Source organism: Coffea eugenioides, chromosome 4, assembly GCF_003713205.1.
Source record: "Coffea eugenioides isolate CCC68of chromosome 4, Ceug_1.0, whole genome shotgun sequence".
In the NCBI taxonomy this organism is placed as follows: Eukaryota; Viridiplantae; Streptophyta; class Magnoliopsida; order Gentianales; family Rubiaceae; genus Coffea; species Coffea eugenioides.
The window spans coordinates 38,383,986-38,399,660 of NC_040038.1; the positions used below are offsets into that span (position 1 = coordinate 38,383,986).

The following is a 15,675-nucleotide window of genomic DNA, read 5'->3' on the forward strand; positions in this document are numbered from 1 at the left end:
TCCTCAACATTATTAACTTCAAATCCTTCATAAAAAGGTTTGAGACGATGACCATTAACCTTAAAAATCTTGTCAGTGTGAAGACTTTGAATTTCTACTGCACCATGAGGAAACACATTAGTCACAATAAAAGGTCCAATCCAACGAGAACGCAATTTACCAGGAAAAAGTTTAAGTCTAGAGTGAAAAAGAAGTACTTTTTGACCAATACAAAAAATTTTCCTTGAAATTGCTTTATCATGAAATGCTTTTGTCTTTTCCTTATAAATGCTAGAACTCTCATATGCATCATTTCGGATTTCCTCCAACTCTTGCAATTGCAACTTCCTGTGTTCTCCAGTTTCATCCATCCGCATATTGTAATTTTTAACTGCCCAATATGCCCTATGTTCCAATTCCACAGGTAGATGACAAGGTTTGCCAAAAATTAATCGGTAAGGAGACATACCTATGGGGGTCTTAAAAGCTGTACGGTAAGCCCAAAGTGCATCATCTAAGCGTAAACTCCAATCCTTTCTATTGGGATTCACCGTCTTTTCAAGTATCGACTTGATTTCTTTATTGGAGATTTCTGCTTGACCACTAGTCTGCGGATGATAGGACGTAGAAACCCGGTGAGTGACGCCATATTTCTTCATTAATGCTTCCATTACTCGATTGCAGAAGTGTGTCCCTCGGTCACTGATAATTGCTCTTGGCGTGCCATACCTGACAAAAATATGAGATTTAATAAAATCAACTACAACCTTAGCATTGTCAGTCCTAGTTGCCTTAGCCTCTATCCACTTTGAGACATAATCAACTGCAAGTAATATATACATATTACCAAAAGAGGAAGGAAATGGACCCATAAAATCTATACCCCATATATCGAAAATTTCACAAACCAGTATAGGAGTAAGAGGCATTTGATCTCTATGGCTTAAATTACCTGTCTTTTGACAATTTGCACATGATTTACAAAATAAGTATGCATCACTAATCAAAGTTGGCCAAAATAAACCACACTCTAAAACCTTTCTTGCAGTTCGCTTAGGCCAAAATGTCCACCACACGCATATGAGTGACAAAAAGATAAAATTGATGGAACCTCTTCTTCAGACACACACCTGCGAATAATTTGATCAGAACAATATTTCCACAAGTATGGTTCATCCCACACATAATATTTAACATCACTTTTAATTTTTTCCTTTTGAGCTCTAGACAAATCATTAGGTAGCGTTCTAGTAACAAGATAATTCACTAAATCAGCATACCAGGGAGTTGTCTTTTGAACTACAAAAAGATGCTCATCTGGAAAATTATCCTTCAAGGGAGCAGGTCCTTCACTATTGATCAAACGACTGAGGTGATCAACAACCATATTTTCAGCACCCCTTTTGTCTTTAATTTCCAGATCAAATTCTTGGAGTAGGAGAATCCACCTTATAAGTCGTGGTTTGGCCTCTTTCTTGTTGAGCAAATATTTCAAAGCTGCATGGTCAGAATAAATAATGACTTTAGTGCCAAGTAAATAAGAACGGAATTTTTCTAAAGCAAAAACAATAGCTAAAAGCTCCTTTTCCGTAGTCGAATAATTGCACTGGGCACCATCCAAGGTCCTTGAGGCATAATAAATGACATAAGAAGCTCTGCCCTCTTTCTGGCCAAGTACTGCACCAACAGCAAAATTGCTGGCATCACACATTATCTCGAAAGGAAGACTCCAGTTTGGTGGTCGAACCACTGGTGCTGAAGTCAATGATCCCTTGAGCGTGTCAAATGCACTCTTGCAATTATCATCAAAATGAAATACCACATCCTTTTGAAGTAATTTGCATAGAGGATGGGATATCTTTGAAAAATCTTTGATGAAACGCCTATAAAAACCTGCATGGCCAAGAAAAGAGCGAACTTCCCGCACACTTGCAGGATAAGGTAAACATTTGATAATTTCTACCTTAGCCTTATCTACATCAATTCCTTTTGCAGATACCACATGGCCTAAAATTATGCCTTGGTCTACCATAAAATGGCATTTCTCATAATTTAAGACAAGATTAGTCTCAATGCACCTTTTAAGAATTTTTGTGAGGTTAGTTAAACATTCATCAAAAGAATTACCATAGACAGTAAAACATCCATAAACACTTCTATGATATTCTCCACATAATCAGAAAATATACTAACCATACACCTTTGGAATGTAGCAGGCGCATTACAAAGACCAAAAGGCATTCGTCTATAGGCAAATGTACCAAAAGGGCAAGTAAATGTGGTTTTCTCTTGATCTTCAGGCGCCACTGGAATTTGTAGAAAACCTGAAAAACCATCAAGACAGCAATAATGAGATTTTCCTGCCAACCTTTCCAATATCTGATCAATAAAAGGCAATGGAAAATGATCTTTACGAGTTAATGCATTTAATTTTCTAAAATCGGTACAAACTCTCCATCCATTTTGAACTCGAGTGGGCACTAACTCACCTTTAGGATTTTCAATAACAGTAATTCCTGTCTTTTTAGGAACTACTTGAACAGGACTTACCCACTTACTATCCGAAATAGGATAGATTATACCTGTGTCAAGAAGTTTTAAAACTTCTTTCTTCACTACCTCCATCATTGGTGGGTTCAATCCTTTGAGCCTCTCTCGAAGGCTTAGCACCATCTTCTAACAAGATGCGGTGCATGCAAGTGGCTGGACTTAATCCTTTTATGTCAGCCACTGTCCATCCTATTGCCTCCTTGTGGTCCTTTAACACCCGAATTAATTTTTCTTCCTCTAAAGCAGTCAATTTACTGGAAATTATTACTGGGAGTGTATCTCCATCTCCCAAGAATGCATACTTTAAATTATCCGGTAACTGCTTTAATTCCACCTTCGGGGCTTGCACAATAGATGACAAAAGCTGTGAATGAGACAAAGGTAATTCCAAGTAAGACACATTGGAAAATTCTGGACAAAGAGAATTCAATTCAAAAATAACTTCCTGCAATTCAAAAGGAAAAACAAACTTCCCTTTTATTTTTTGCAAATTTTCCTGACAGAGACCAGTAGAAATAGCAACCTTCAACGCATCGTCATTATTAAATTCAAAATTTTGCTGCGCCAAAGAATCAATTACATCTATAACAAAAATTGAATGAGATTCACCAGGATATTTCATGGCATCATAAATACTAAATTTAATAACATCACCATCAAATTCCATAGTCAATGTGCCAGTGAAAACATCAATTTTTGTTCTAGCAGTTTTCAAAAATGGTATCCCTAACAGCATTGGAGATGAATTAGAATTATCATCCTCCATATCAAGCACATAAAAATCTGCAGGAAAAATCAAATTATCAATTTGCACTAAAATATCCTCCAAAACTCCATCAGGATAGGCATTTGATCGATCAGCAAGTTGAATTATTACGCCCGTCTCTTTTAAAGGCCAAACGTTCATCAAATTATAAATAGAACGAGGCATAACATTTATCGAAGCACCCAAATCCAACATAGCTTTTTCAATTTTAATATTGCCTATTTTGCAATAATTTGTTAGTAAATTTATTATTGATTTCCCCTTCTATCCCTGACAAATATTGTGTTAATTGCTGATATTTACTCATATTTGGTATTTGGAATCAATTTCAGGAGTGAAGCAGAAAATTACCAAAAAGGAGGGACTTGTATGGAAAAATGCAGACTTCTAAGGGCTTCAACCTTTAGGTCCTTGAGTTGGTGGGGACCACAAGCTAGTGCAAGGCATTTAGTCATTTGGGCTTTTCAAAGAAAGCAACGTAGAGAGACTTGGAACAACAAGTACTTGGGAGGTTTTGTCCACATGTGCGGGGACCACGGATAAGAAGCATGAGTCATCTGGACTCTAGGAAAAGAAACGTACAAGACTTTGAATTTGGTGTGGGGACCACTAGAGATAGCATTAGACTTCCTTTTGGCTTTAAAAAGGGAGACAAACGTGCAGAGAACTCTTATCAATCAATAGTTTTAGCTTAGCTTTTAGCGTAGTTTAGTTTTGTTTCTTTCTTGGCTCTTTTGATGGCCTGAACCTCAGGGGAATTACTTGAAGATTTTCTCATGAGGCGTGGCTAAGTTTGTCTAGTCAAGAACAACGAAGGATTTGGTTCTACTAAATTTGTGAGATCTAATTAGTTTTTATTTATTTTCATTATTCACTGGTATTTGTCTATCTTCTGCTTTATGTTCATATGGTTGTTTTATTATTCGATTATCCAGGGCCCGGATTCTAGATTAATTCAATAACCTGAAGCCAATTAGGGTAGTTAAATCCGTAATTGTTTAATTATTCTAAACTGGTGGCAACTGGCATGATTGGGTTTGTGTCAGGGAGATAGACAGGCTAACTTAAAGAGACCCTCGTAGCGTGTTGATTGGTTAGAATTAGGCTCTTCTAATTATTCATGCAATTAGGGAATTGAACTTCTATGGTCGTACCTAGGGTTATTTCCTGATTAGAGAAATAGTCAACGGTCGTACCTTGGCTATCGACAAATTGAGGAAGAGTTGGTTGTTTATCGCGTGTATGACAACTATAACTAATTTATCAGATAGTAACTGGAATAATCCTTGCATCTGTGATCGAATTAAGTGAACCATCTCCGAAGTTGTCTCTTGGCTAGAGTTCGTCCATTATTATTTTTATTGTGATAATTAGTTATTTGAGTTGTAGTTATTTTATTTTAATTAATTTATTCCAAGTAATTTAGTTACTATCATTTTCAAACCCCCCATATCTGGAACTTGAGAAGAAATTAAATTATCCCCAATCTCTGTGGATTCGATCCTGCTTACCGCTATATACAGAATTTGTATTTTATTTAAGCAGGTATTTATTATTGCACAGGTTTGACGCCTGTCAATTTTTGGCGCCGTTGCCGGGGACTGGTGCCAGATTAATTTGTTTCTTTTTGAGTTCATCTTGTTTTTATTTTTTATTTTTTTATTTATTTTTCTCTTATTTTTTTTATTATAGTTTATGGCTTCTAACACTTCGTATTTTGGTGATAGACTGGATTTTGTTTCCGGGGAAGGCGATGAGACTAGTTTTTTTGCTAAGTTTGCATATAAAGAGGCAGTAAACTCTATTAGAGAAAGAATGGCTGCTGCAACCTGTAAAATTTGTTATGCCAGGGATCATTCAACCAGTATGTGCCCCGAATATCAAGATAATCTGAGTGTCCCACTCAATAATTATGGAGATTTTTCACCATGGTCTCAAACGTGATATAACCCTAATCCAAACGGGTATGATCAAGGATGGTGGGATAACTCCAGTTATAATTATACAACAGGGCCACTAGATTTTCAACAGCTAGAGTCTCAAGAACCGTCATCCATGTCAGGTATGTCTCTTGAAGAAATGGTTGAATTAATAGCTACTAACATATATCAAATTCAACAGGAGGTACAAAAAATGAGTGAAGAGATGAAAGAAGCAAGGCTTGAATGGGCATTTAAAACGAGCGAATTGATTTCTCCAGTTTATGAAGAATTGTCCTCACCGACTATTATCGACCATGAGGAAGATGAGAGTGCAATTATTCTGACAAAGGACATGGTATTGCAAGGGTCTCAAGAAGAAGAATCTAAAGATGCAGTTGAAAAGAAAGTTGAAGCGCAAGAATTGAGACCCCAACATCAAATGGTTCAAGTGAATGAATCCAGTGAACAATCTCCAAATGCGGTGACATCTCCTCCATTTCTTGATCAATATTTTCCTGACTCTTATTCTTTAATTTCTGTTAGTGAGATTGATTTTATTATACCAGAAAATTTTTTGTTTCATGACAGGAACAAGTTAAGAGTCACGATGGCAAAATATCTCAAACCAGTAGGTGCTTGTGATGGAGGAGTGAATGAAGATTTAAGGTCATTACTTGGTTGTTCGGCGCAATCTACTGGTTCATGGAAGACCGTAGCTCGTGTGCTCAAGAATTACTCTATTTACGAGGGCTATCAGGATCACATAGAAGATGAAACACTGAAACGAGCCACAAGATTTTATCCTCCATGAGCAAAGCATAGCATGTCTAGCCAAAGACATTAAAGAAAGGCGCTACTTGGGAGGCAACCCAAAACTATTTGTTTCAGTTTTCATGCATTTTTGAAGTTTTAGTTAAGTGTTAGTGTCAAGTAATGGTTTGATGTTTGGTGGCAGGGGAATTAGCAGTTAGGCGTGCCCACGCCAGGCGGTCACGCCTGAAGGAAAGAACTTTTCGCTCAGGTTCTGCGACCTCCATAGTAGTTAGACGTGCCCACGCCAGATGGTCACGCCTGAGGGAAAGAAATTTTCGTTCAGGTTCTGCGGGCTTTCATAGCAGTTGAGCGTGCCCACGCCAGGTGGTCACGTTCAAGCAAAAAAAAAAAAAAAAAAAAAAAGGCGGCGAAAAGACGAAATTGCCCTTATTATTAAAAAAAAAAAAAAAAAAAAACTTCCGTAGACCTACTTCTTCTTTTCTTCCTTTTTTTTTTCTTTCTTTCTTCTTTCTTCTTCCTTTTCTTTCTTTTTCTTCTTCTTCTTCTTTCTTCTTTTCTCCTTGCCCGCCGCCGTCCACCAAGTTTCAGCCCGGAGCGCCGCCCTCCGCGCCGCCACTTGCAGCGCCGCCCACCACGCCTGCTGCCCAGCTGCGCGCCGCCACTTGCAGCGCCGCACGCCACCAGTCTCGCGCGACCTCGCCCAGCCTCGAACGACCTCGCCCCTGCGCGCGACGCAGCCCAGCGCCCGTGCGAGCTCAGCCAGAGCTCCAGCCGCGCATCCCCCGCACAGTCCACCAGCTCGCGCGCCACTCCCCACCGCACAGCAGCAGCACGACGCCAGGCGCGCGCATCTCCAGCAGCCAAGCGCGCGAGCTCCAGCAGTCATTGCGCGCGATCTCAAAGACCACCATCGCAGGCCACGCGCGTCCCTCCTCAACCTGTCAAATGAGCTGAAAAATTTTTCTCCGGTGATATCTCTCTCTCATTTACTGTCACTAATTAGCTGAGGCCAGATTATTAGTTCTAATTAGCTGAGGACAGATTTTTGAATTGTTAGCTGAGGCCAGACATTTTTATGGTTGATTTGAGTGCTGTGATATCATCTGTGGTTGGTTGACACTATTTGTCCAATTTTGGGGTGGAATCTGAAGTAATTTGGGGAAAATTTCATTGTTTCCATGTTTAATTAGTTTTTGAGTGAAGTTTTTATGTGTTTATCTACTTAATTGATTTTTGGGCTGTTTAGTTTCTATTTGTTCAATTGTTGGTGTTTGGAGCTGTGTTCGGAGACCCCTATTGCACCCTTAGTTGAGTAATTTTCTGGGTTGGTTTGTTGAATTAGTATTGCCATTGGTTGACTCTAAGTACCTTGTTTGGGGAGTATTCGGTTTTGTGATTTCAATTGCTAAGCTCATTGGAGCACTTGCCGAGATTTTGAGTTGCATGATTTCTGCATTGACTAATATTCGGACCACCACTGCTTATTGTTTGTAATAGCTGCTTTGTTGAGACTTTCGCCTAGTCCTTAGGTGCCTGAAGTTTCCATTTTCTTGATTGGGGTGGCCGTTTATGTTGCTTCATTATCTGTGGGATGCACCAGTGGTACTGGTTGGGGTATTATAACTACATTTGTTGCCACTTGGTTCTAGTTGGTGGGCTACTTGATCGAAAACTGCCAAACATTTTGATTTAGTTGTAGTCCAAAATTTGAACTACTATTGCTGGTTTTGACGGTTTCTTGGCTCATTTGCTAATTTCGGTTGGTTGAGTTGTGTAATTTCTTATCCAATTGGAACCATTTGGACAGATTTTGGGGTGGGCAATTTTTGTCGCTCTCTGTTGATCTTTGGGAGGCATTTCTGACCGTATTCTACGTATTCAAATTGGTTGAATTCACTGCTTTGTCGAGGTTATTTTTGGTATCACTTGAGTTCTACTTTGCTGATTTCTGTCTTGCGTCCCTTGAAGTGCCTTTGGTTGGGTATTTTCTTCATTTGTTTGTTGAATTGGAAGGCTACTGTGCCACTTCCATTGCTTATTGCTGTTGGTGGCGTCTAATTGACTTGCTGGAGTATTTTACCTATTGATTTCAATTGCTAAATCTTTAGGGCATTTGTTGGGATTTTGGGTGGCTATGAGTCCATTTGCTGAAATTCGTTGCTTTGTTTAATCAGTCGCATTGCTCCTAGTTTGCTTGAGTGAAATCGGTTGGACGTCCTTTGCCTGTGGAGTTTAACTGTTACATTGTTTGGAGTGGTTTTCTGGTACTGATTGACTTGTTGGGTTTAAATTGCTCAAGGCTTTAAATTGCTAATTTGGTGAGCCATTTATTATGCACTACCCTTTTGAATTGGGAGATACCTGTGCTTATTGGGTTGATTGTTGACTTCATTAGAGGATATGGATTTCTACTGATCTGCATTTACTTGTTCCTCTATATGTTGGCAATTTTGTTTCTATTGATTGGGTTACTTGTTAGCGGCAATAGTGAGATCAAGGTTCCCCGCCTCACTCACTGCTGTGGCCCCGCCATGGTCCCCGTGATTTCAGGGAAGTACCGTTGCTCTTTTGCTTACTATTATTGTTTATTTATCACATTGAGGGCAATGTATGAATTAGGTGTGGGGGGATCAGTTGGGGTGCTAGTATTTTTGTTTTTAGTTTCTAGAGGTTTTTCCTTTGTTTTAGTTTGATATTTATCTCCTTTTTCGTTTGTTTTCTTTTCTTTTCTTTTTCTAGTGGTCAGTCTTCATATGAATACCAAGTTTGATACTGGATTGTTGTCTCTAATTCTGCTATTGCCAAGTGTTATTAATAAAAGGGTATCAAGTTGATGTGGTTGAGTTCAGGAACATCTCTTTGGTGTATGTCAATGATTGCTTAACTTTTCCAATTTTTGGTTAACTTCTCTAGGCATAGGGAATGATTGTGGGCATTTTTCATGTGAATTGGTCCAATTATTAATTTTAGTTCTCCATGTTTGGAAATTTGAGGCTGGCTGCTGTTATCTTTGTGATATTTTCTAGTTATTGTGGTATGTTATCGTAAATAAGAGGTGACTGTACTCCACTAGTTGTTACTACTGAGTAACCGGGGATCTTCACCTAAAGTGTCGATTCTCGCGTCAAAAGGTAGTAGTTACTATGAGTGCGTGGTCCCGTAGCAATTAGAGCTGAGTAACCGGGCTCCTCCATCTATCAAATGTTGGAGTTCGCGTCAAAAGGCTCTAAGGGCTATAGACTAAGTCTTTTGTTATTCAAAAAAAAAAAGGAAAAAATAAAATAAAGATTGGGTTAGTATGTGAATAAGTCAGCTTGCCAGTTTGTGATTTTAATGTCGAGATTTTGGTTAATAGTTGGACCATTTGCTGATAAATGTGAGCAACCATTCCTTTTTCTTAGATTAGTTTGCTTTAAATTGGAAAAATTGGTGGTTGGGAAGCTAACCGGAGTGATTTTTCTTGGATCTTAACTGTGATGCTTGATATATGTTTTTCTGGGTATCTTGGCAATATGATAGTTAGAGCAATAGCCATTATCAAATTTTGGTGTTCAATTGCTGTTCTTATGCTTGAGGGCAAGCATGATTTAGGTGTGGGGGGAATTGATAGGGTATAATTTGTTAGTAAATTTATTATTGATTTCCCCTTCTATCCCTGACAAATATTGTGTTAATTGCTGATATTTACTCATATTTGGTATTTGGAATCAATTTCAGGAGTGAAGCAGAAAATTACCAAAAAGGAGGGACTTGTATGGAAAAATGCAGACTTCTAAGGGCTTCAACCTTTAGGTCCTTGAGTTGGTGGGGACCACAAGCTAGTGCAAGGCATTTAGTCATTTGGGCTTTTCAAAGAAAGCAACGTAGAGAGACTTGGAACAACAAGTACTTGGGAGGCTTTGTCCACATGTGCGGGGACCACGGATAAGAAGCATGAGTCATCTGGACTCTAGGAAAAGAAACGTACAAGACTTTGAATTTGGTGTGGGGACCACTAGAGATAGCATTAGACTTCCTTTTGGCTTTAAAAAGGGAGACAAACGTGCAGAGAACTCTTATCAATCAATAGTTTTAGCTTAGCTTTTAGCGTAGTTTAGTTTTGTTTCTTTCTTGGCTCTTTTGATGGCCTGGACCTCAGGGGAATTACTTGAAGATTTTCTCATGAGGCGTGGCTAAGTTTGTCTAGTCAAGAACAACGAAGGATTTGGTTCTACTAAATTTGTGAGATCGAATTAGTTTTTATTTATTTTCATTATTCACTGGTATTTGTCTATCTTCTGCTTTATGTTCATATGGTTGTTTTATTATTCGATTATCCAGGGCCCGGATTCTAGATTAATTCAATAACCTGAAGCCAATTAGGGTAGTTAAATCCGTAATTGTTTAATTATTCTAAACTGGTGGCAACTGGCATGATTGGGTTTGTGTCAGGGAGATAGACAGGCTAACTTAAAGAGACCCTCGTAGCGTGTTGATTGGTTAGAATTAGGCTCTTCTAATTATTCATGCAATTAGGGAATTGAACTTCTATGGTCGTACCTAGGGTTATTTCCTGATTAGAAAAATAGTCAACGGTCGTACCTTGGCTATCGACAAATTGAGGAAGAGTTGATTGTTTATCGCGTGTATGACAACTATAACTAATTTATCAGATAGTAACTGGAATAATCCTTGCATCTGTGATCGAATTAAGTGAACCATCTCCGAAGTTGTCTCTTCGCTAGAGTTCGTCCATTATTATTTTTATTGTGATAATTAGTTATTTGAGTTGTAGTTATTTTATTTTAATTAATTTATTCCAAGTAATTTAGTTACTATCAGTTTCAAACCCCCCATATCTGGAACTTGAGAAGAAATTAAATTATCCCCAGTCCCTGTGGATTCGACCCTGCTACCGCTATATACAGAATTTGTATTTTATTTAAGCAGGTATTTATTATTGCACAGGTTTGACGCCTATCATTTTGCAAGGGACAGTAAACATACCCGGATCCTTGCATTTAGGAGGCAATTTTTTCTGCAGAACTGCCGAGACATTTTCTCCCATATGCACTTTCTCATTTCCTTTCAACTTTTTCTTACCAGTGCATAACTCCTTCAAAAATTTAGCATATCTAGGAATTTGTTTAATTGCATCTAAAAGAGGGATATTTACCTCAACTTTTCGAAAAGTGTCCAAAATCTCCTGTTCTTGTTCTTGCTTTTTAGACTTTGCCAGTCGACTAGGAAATGGAGGCGGAGGTGTAACCACTTGTGTTGATTTTTCTCCAAAATCTGGTTGTTCTAAGGCCCTAGGTTGAGACACATTCCCCTCTTTTTCGAGCTCTTCCTCGATTGCTTGTTCAGAAATTCTCTTGCTCGGCTCAGGCAACTCTTTGCCACTTCTTAATGTGATGGCACTGGCATTTTGCTTGGGGTTGACAATTGTCTGCGAAGGTAGCTTTCCAGATAATTGGGACTCCAATCTATTGACTGTGGAAGCTAACTGGCTCATTTGATTCTCCAAATTATGAATGCTAGTTTTCGTCTCCTGTTGAAATTGTTGAGTGTTAGTAGCCAAAGATTTCACAATATCCTCAAGTGACATACCTGATTTAGGAGCAGATTGTTGCTGTGAAAGTTGAGGTCTAGGTTGATATTGTGACTGTTGTGGAAATCCTGGTGGCCTTGCTGCATAATTAAAATTAGGATGATCCCTCCATCCTGGATTATAGGTGTTTGCATAGGGATCATACCGCCTCTGAGGTGGTCCTGGAAATCCAACTGCATTAGCCTGCTCAGTCGAATCATCTTGGAGTGTGGGGCACATATCTGTTGGATGACTCGAACCATAGCAGATTCCACATGTTTTCAATTGCTGCATTTGTCCTATAGCTAACTTTTCAACCAAAGAAGTTAGACAATCTAATCTTTGCTCTATTGAAGAATTACTTACCTCATTGACTCTACGAGTTGTGTTATCCTGCCTGTCTCCAAATTGTTGAGCATTTGCAGCCATACTCGATATCAAATTTCTTGCCTCCGTGGGTGTTTTATTCACTAAGGAGCCCCCACTGGCAGCATCAATAATTCTTCTGTCAGTTTGGGACAGACCCTCATAAAAATACTGGATGAGAAGTTGGTCAGGAATTTGATGATGAGGACAACTAGCACATAGTTGCTTGAATCTTTCCCAATATTCATGTAGAGTCTCTCCATTGAATTGTCGAATTCCACAGATGTCTTTCCTAATGCTTGCAGCTCGGGATGCAGGAAAGAATTTTTCTAGGAAATGCTTCTTCATGTCTGTCCATGTGGATATTGACCCAGAGGGCAGATAATAGAGCCAATCCTTAGCTTTATCGGCTAAGGAAAATGGAAAGGCTCTTAATTTAATTTGCTCCTCTGTGACTCCCTGAGGTTTCATTGTCGAGCAAACCACATGGAATTCTTTGAGATGCTTGTGGGGATCTTCACCTGGTAAGCCATGAAAAGAAGGAAGTAAATGGATTAGTCCAGATTTTAACTCAAATGCAACCTCTAATGTAGGATAAGTAATGCATAGAGGCTGTTGATTTAAATCTGGTGCAGCCAATTCTCTCAATGTCCGTTCATTAGCCATGGTGCTATCTATCTCTTCCGTCTCACTAAATGAATCCACAAAATCTACTACTGAATTATGTCCAGTAGATGAGGAGGATGCCTCTGCTCGTTCTCTTGTTGCTTTTCTCAATGCACGAGCAGTCTTCTCTATCTCAGGATTATATTGCAGTTCACCTGTACGAGAAGATCTAGGCATAAACCAGTAACAATAAAAATAAAAATAAAAAATAAACAAAGAAAATAAAATTCAAAGAAAATAAATTTATTTTGACACCAAGTCCCCGGCAACGGCGCCAAAATTTGGTGGGTGTCAAACCAGCAAAAATAAAATTCCTACTCTTAAGTCACGAATTAAGTCCACTATGGTACTGGAGCAGGGACTTAGGCTGTGCAATGGGTTACTAGCTTCACCCTGGTGCCAGAGTTTGCTTGATCCGATATACCAAAGTATATTAATTTCGTGAAAGACAAAATTCGAATATAGCAGTGAGCAGGGTCGAATCCACAGGGACTTGGGAATTTATTTTGAATGAATGTAACATTAAATAAAAATGGGGGGAATTGATATGGAACTGTCTAATTTAATTGCTCAAATTAAAAATAAGACAATCGCAGATAAAATAAATAACAATAAATATAAAGTAAATTAACGGAAGGAAAATCTCTAGTCAAAGGTATAATCTCCACTAATGGTTCGAATCACTGATCACAGATGCAGAGATAAAATCTTTCATTTACAAATAAACTGGTTATGGTTGTCAACAAGCTCTGACAACCTGCCTAACCTTCCTGATTCGATAACCACAACAAGCTCTGTAGTTATTGCCCTAGCCAATTAAGCAGTCCTAAACACGCTCTTAGGATTTAACCTATTGACAGCATTAATCATTAGACTGGCCACCAATTATAACCAACAAACACACATGCTCGGTTTATTTAGGCTATATCATATATTTCCACAACAACAACTCAAAAGTTTCTACTACAATTGAATCATGTCACTTGCCACATGCACTAAAATTACCCAACAATTACGGATTGAGCACTCTTAGATGGCTGTTAATTACTCACACAATTAAACAGTGATCAAGTATTTAATTGCAAGAAATAATCATATGCATAAGTGAACAGGAAATATATAAATACTTGCAAATTAAAGAACGTAGGCAAATGAATTCGATCTCACAGTTTTGTCGAACCAAAGCTTCGATTTAACCTCTGACTAGATAAACTTAGCCACGCCTCATGATTAAATCATCACACGAAGTAATGGATTGCAAAGGCATTGCGTTTTTACTAGAAAGCAAGGAATAAAAGATGTTTTTCCCGTTGGGGAATATTGTCGAACACCTGGCGTGTGTCAGAGGCCAGTCAAGAGAAAGGAAACTAGAACTAAACTAAAAAGCTAAACTAGAGGTGTCCTCTTGCTTCTGTACGTCCTCTCCTTAAAAGCCAAAAGTAAGATGACTAAAAGCTATCTCCGGTGGTCCCCCCACATGTGGACAAAGTCTCCAAAATTACTTCTTCTTCCAAGTCTCTCTACGTTGCTTTCTTTGAAGAGCCCAAATGACCAAATATCTTTTACTAGCTTTGTGGTCCCCCACCAATTCAAGGGCCCAAGGTTTGAAGCCCTTAGAAGTCTCCATATTCTCCATAAAGTCCCTCATTTTTGGTAGTTTTCTGCTTCATTCCCTATCAAATGGGATGCGTGCTCTCTAGTATCAACTAAGAAACTTGTATCAAGATTTTCTTAATGGAATTTCCTCAATTAGGCTTCGATTTCTCCTTTTCTGCCTCAATTAACTTGAAGTTCCTAGAAATCACACAAAATTCAATTATAAGTAGAATCTAGCAAATTATCACAACATTTGGTCAAAATAAAGGGGAAAATATTAACAGATAAACTGCCTAATTTGCGCATTAACAATGAGAAATGGGTTTAAAGAATTTAGATAATGGAATTTTTCTTGCAATTTGGGTTTAGAATTTGATTTTAGATTAGCTCTATGCTACTAGCCAAATATAAAAGGAAGATAAGGTGAAAAAAATTCATCACAATATGAGAATGGAAAAAATCAGGTTTTGCCTATTTTCACCTGTTTCAGTTCAAACCCGATTTTGATATGATTTGACCGAGTTTTTGAAATGCAGTTTTTTACGATTGAATGTTTGTCTAGTTCTCGATTGGTTCGAGTTTAAAAACATCACTTCCAAGACCATCCATAGTAAGAAGATTTTCTCAAATATTTGGTCATGCTATTGTTAAACAAAAACAATCCCACATCAATTAGCCAAAAAAATCTTTGTACTAATCAATAAATAGTAAAGAATTTGGCCTCTCTAGTCACTGCCAATTGGATTAGAGATGACCCTTGTCGTGAAAGGTGGTGAAACTAATTAAGTAAACAAAATCCGCTGCATACTATTCACATCATTTTCTGTGTAGGTAGATCCGATCAAATATTTGGTTTGGATAGAAGATTGAATTCGTCATGTGTTATCGAAAATTTTTTGTATTAGCTTGATTAATAAAGTATACCCCAGAAAAGCATCAATCTAATGTTTAATTGATGTACAAATAATCCAACAAAAAGTATCCATGACTTCGTTGTTAGTTTGAAATACTTGCTAATTTGGATAGCCTTTTTTTGGAAAAAAAAATTTCTTTATGGCATCTGATAAGTGACTAATTTACGTAATAATTGTATGATATTTTATATTATTTTTAGTCACTTTGGTTATATTATTGGAAGAATATGAATCATTTTGGCTATAATTGGTGAAAAATGCTTTTAAGTGATTAAATGAGGTTTTTATCACTTTTTACTTGGATTTTGTGTATTTTGACAGTTTTGACACATTTTCATATTTCGGCTATAACTTGAGTTACAATGATCGGATTGGGATGATTCTTGAACCCATTTGAAGATAAGAGATAGATCTACAACTTTGGTGAAGACATCTAAATCCAGTTTGAAGGTTTTCCAGGTCAAAATGCCGAATTACAATAGCAAATTTCTACTAGTCGAAACTGGAACAAGGCAATGAGCAGACAATTGTATTTCAGTCATATCTCAGCCTACACAGATCCAAATGAGGTGA

At 38.0% G+C, this 15,675-nt stretch overlaps 1 protein-coding gene across 1 annotated transcript; it reads right to left on the minus strand.

The window, feature by feature from the left end:
* Window positions 1-2,837: 2,837 nt before the first annotated feature.
* On the minus strand, window positions 2,838-12,769 carry LOC113769316. The gene is made up of 6 exons (XM_027313775.1): window positions 11,581-12,769; window positions 11,153-11,463; window positions 10,978-11,068; window positions 3,218-3,312; window positions 3,031-3,088; window positions 2,838-2,893 (listed from the first exon to the last, which is right to left on the minus strand). The coding sequence occupies exons 1-6, from the start codon at window positions 12,767-12,769 to the stop codon at window positions 2,838-2,840; spliced, it is 1,800 nt and encodes a 599-aa protein (XP_027169576.1).
* Between the last annotated feature and the right edge of the window lie 2,906 nt (window positions 12,770-15,675).

What these genes read in the sequence shown, in the direction of transcription:
- LOC113769316 (XM_027313775.1), bottom strand. Translation starts at nt 12,769, where the DNA reads ATGCCTAGATCTTCTCGTACAGGTGAACTGCAATATAATCCTGAGATA. An exon ending in TTTTGGACACTTTTCGAAAA is followed by an intron (nt 11,069 to 11,152) that starts GTTGAGGTAAAT and finishes TGCACTGGTAAG; the next exon opens with AAAAAGTTGAAAGGAAATGA. An exon ending in TGCTATTTCTACTGGTCTCT is followed by an intron (nt 2,894 to 3,030) that starts GTCAGGAAAATT and finishes TCTCATTCACAG; the next exon opens with CTTTTGTCATCTATTGTGCA.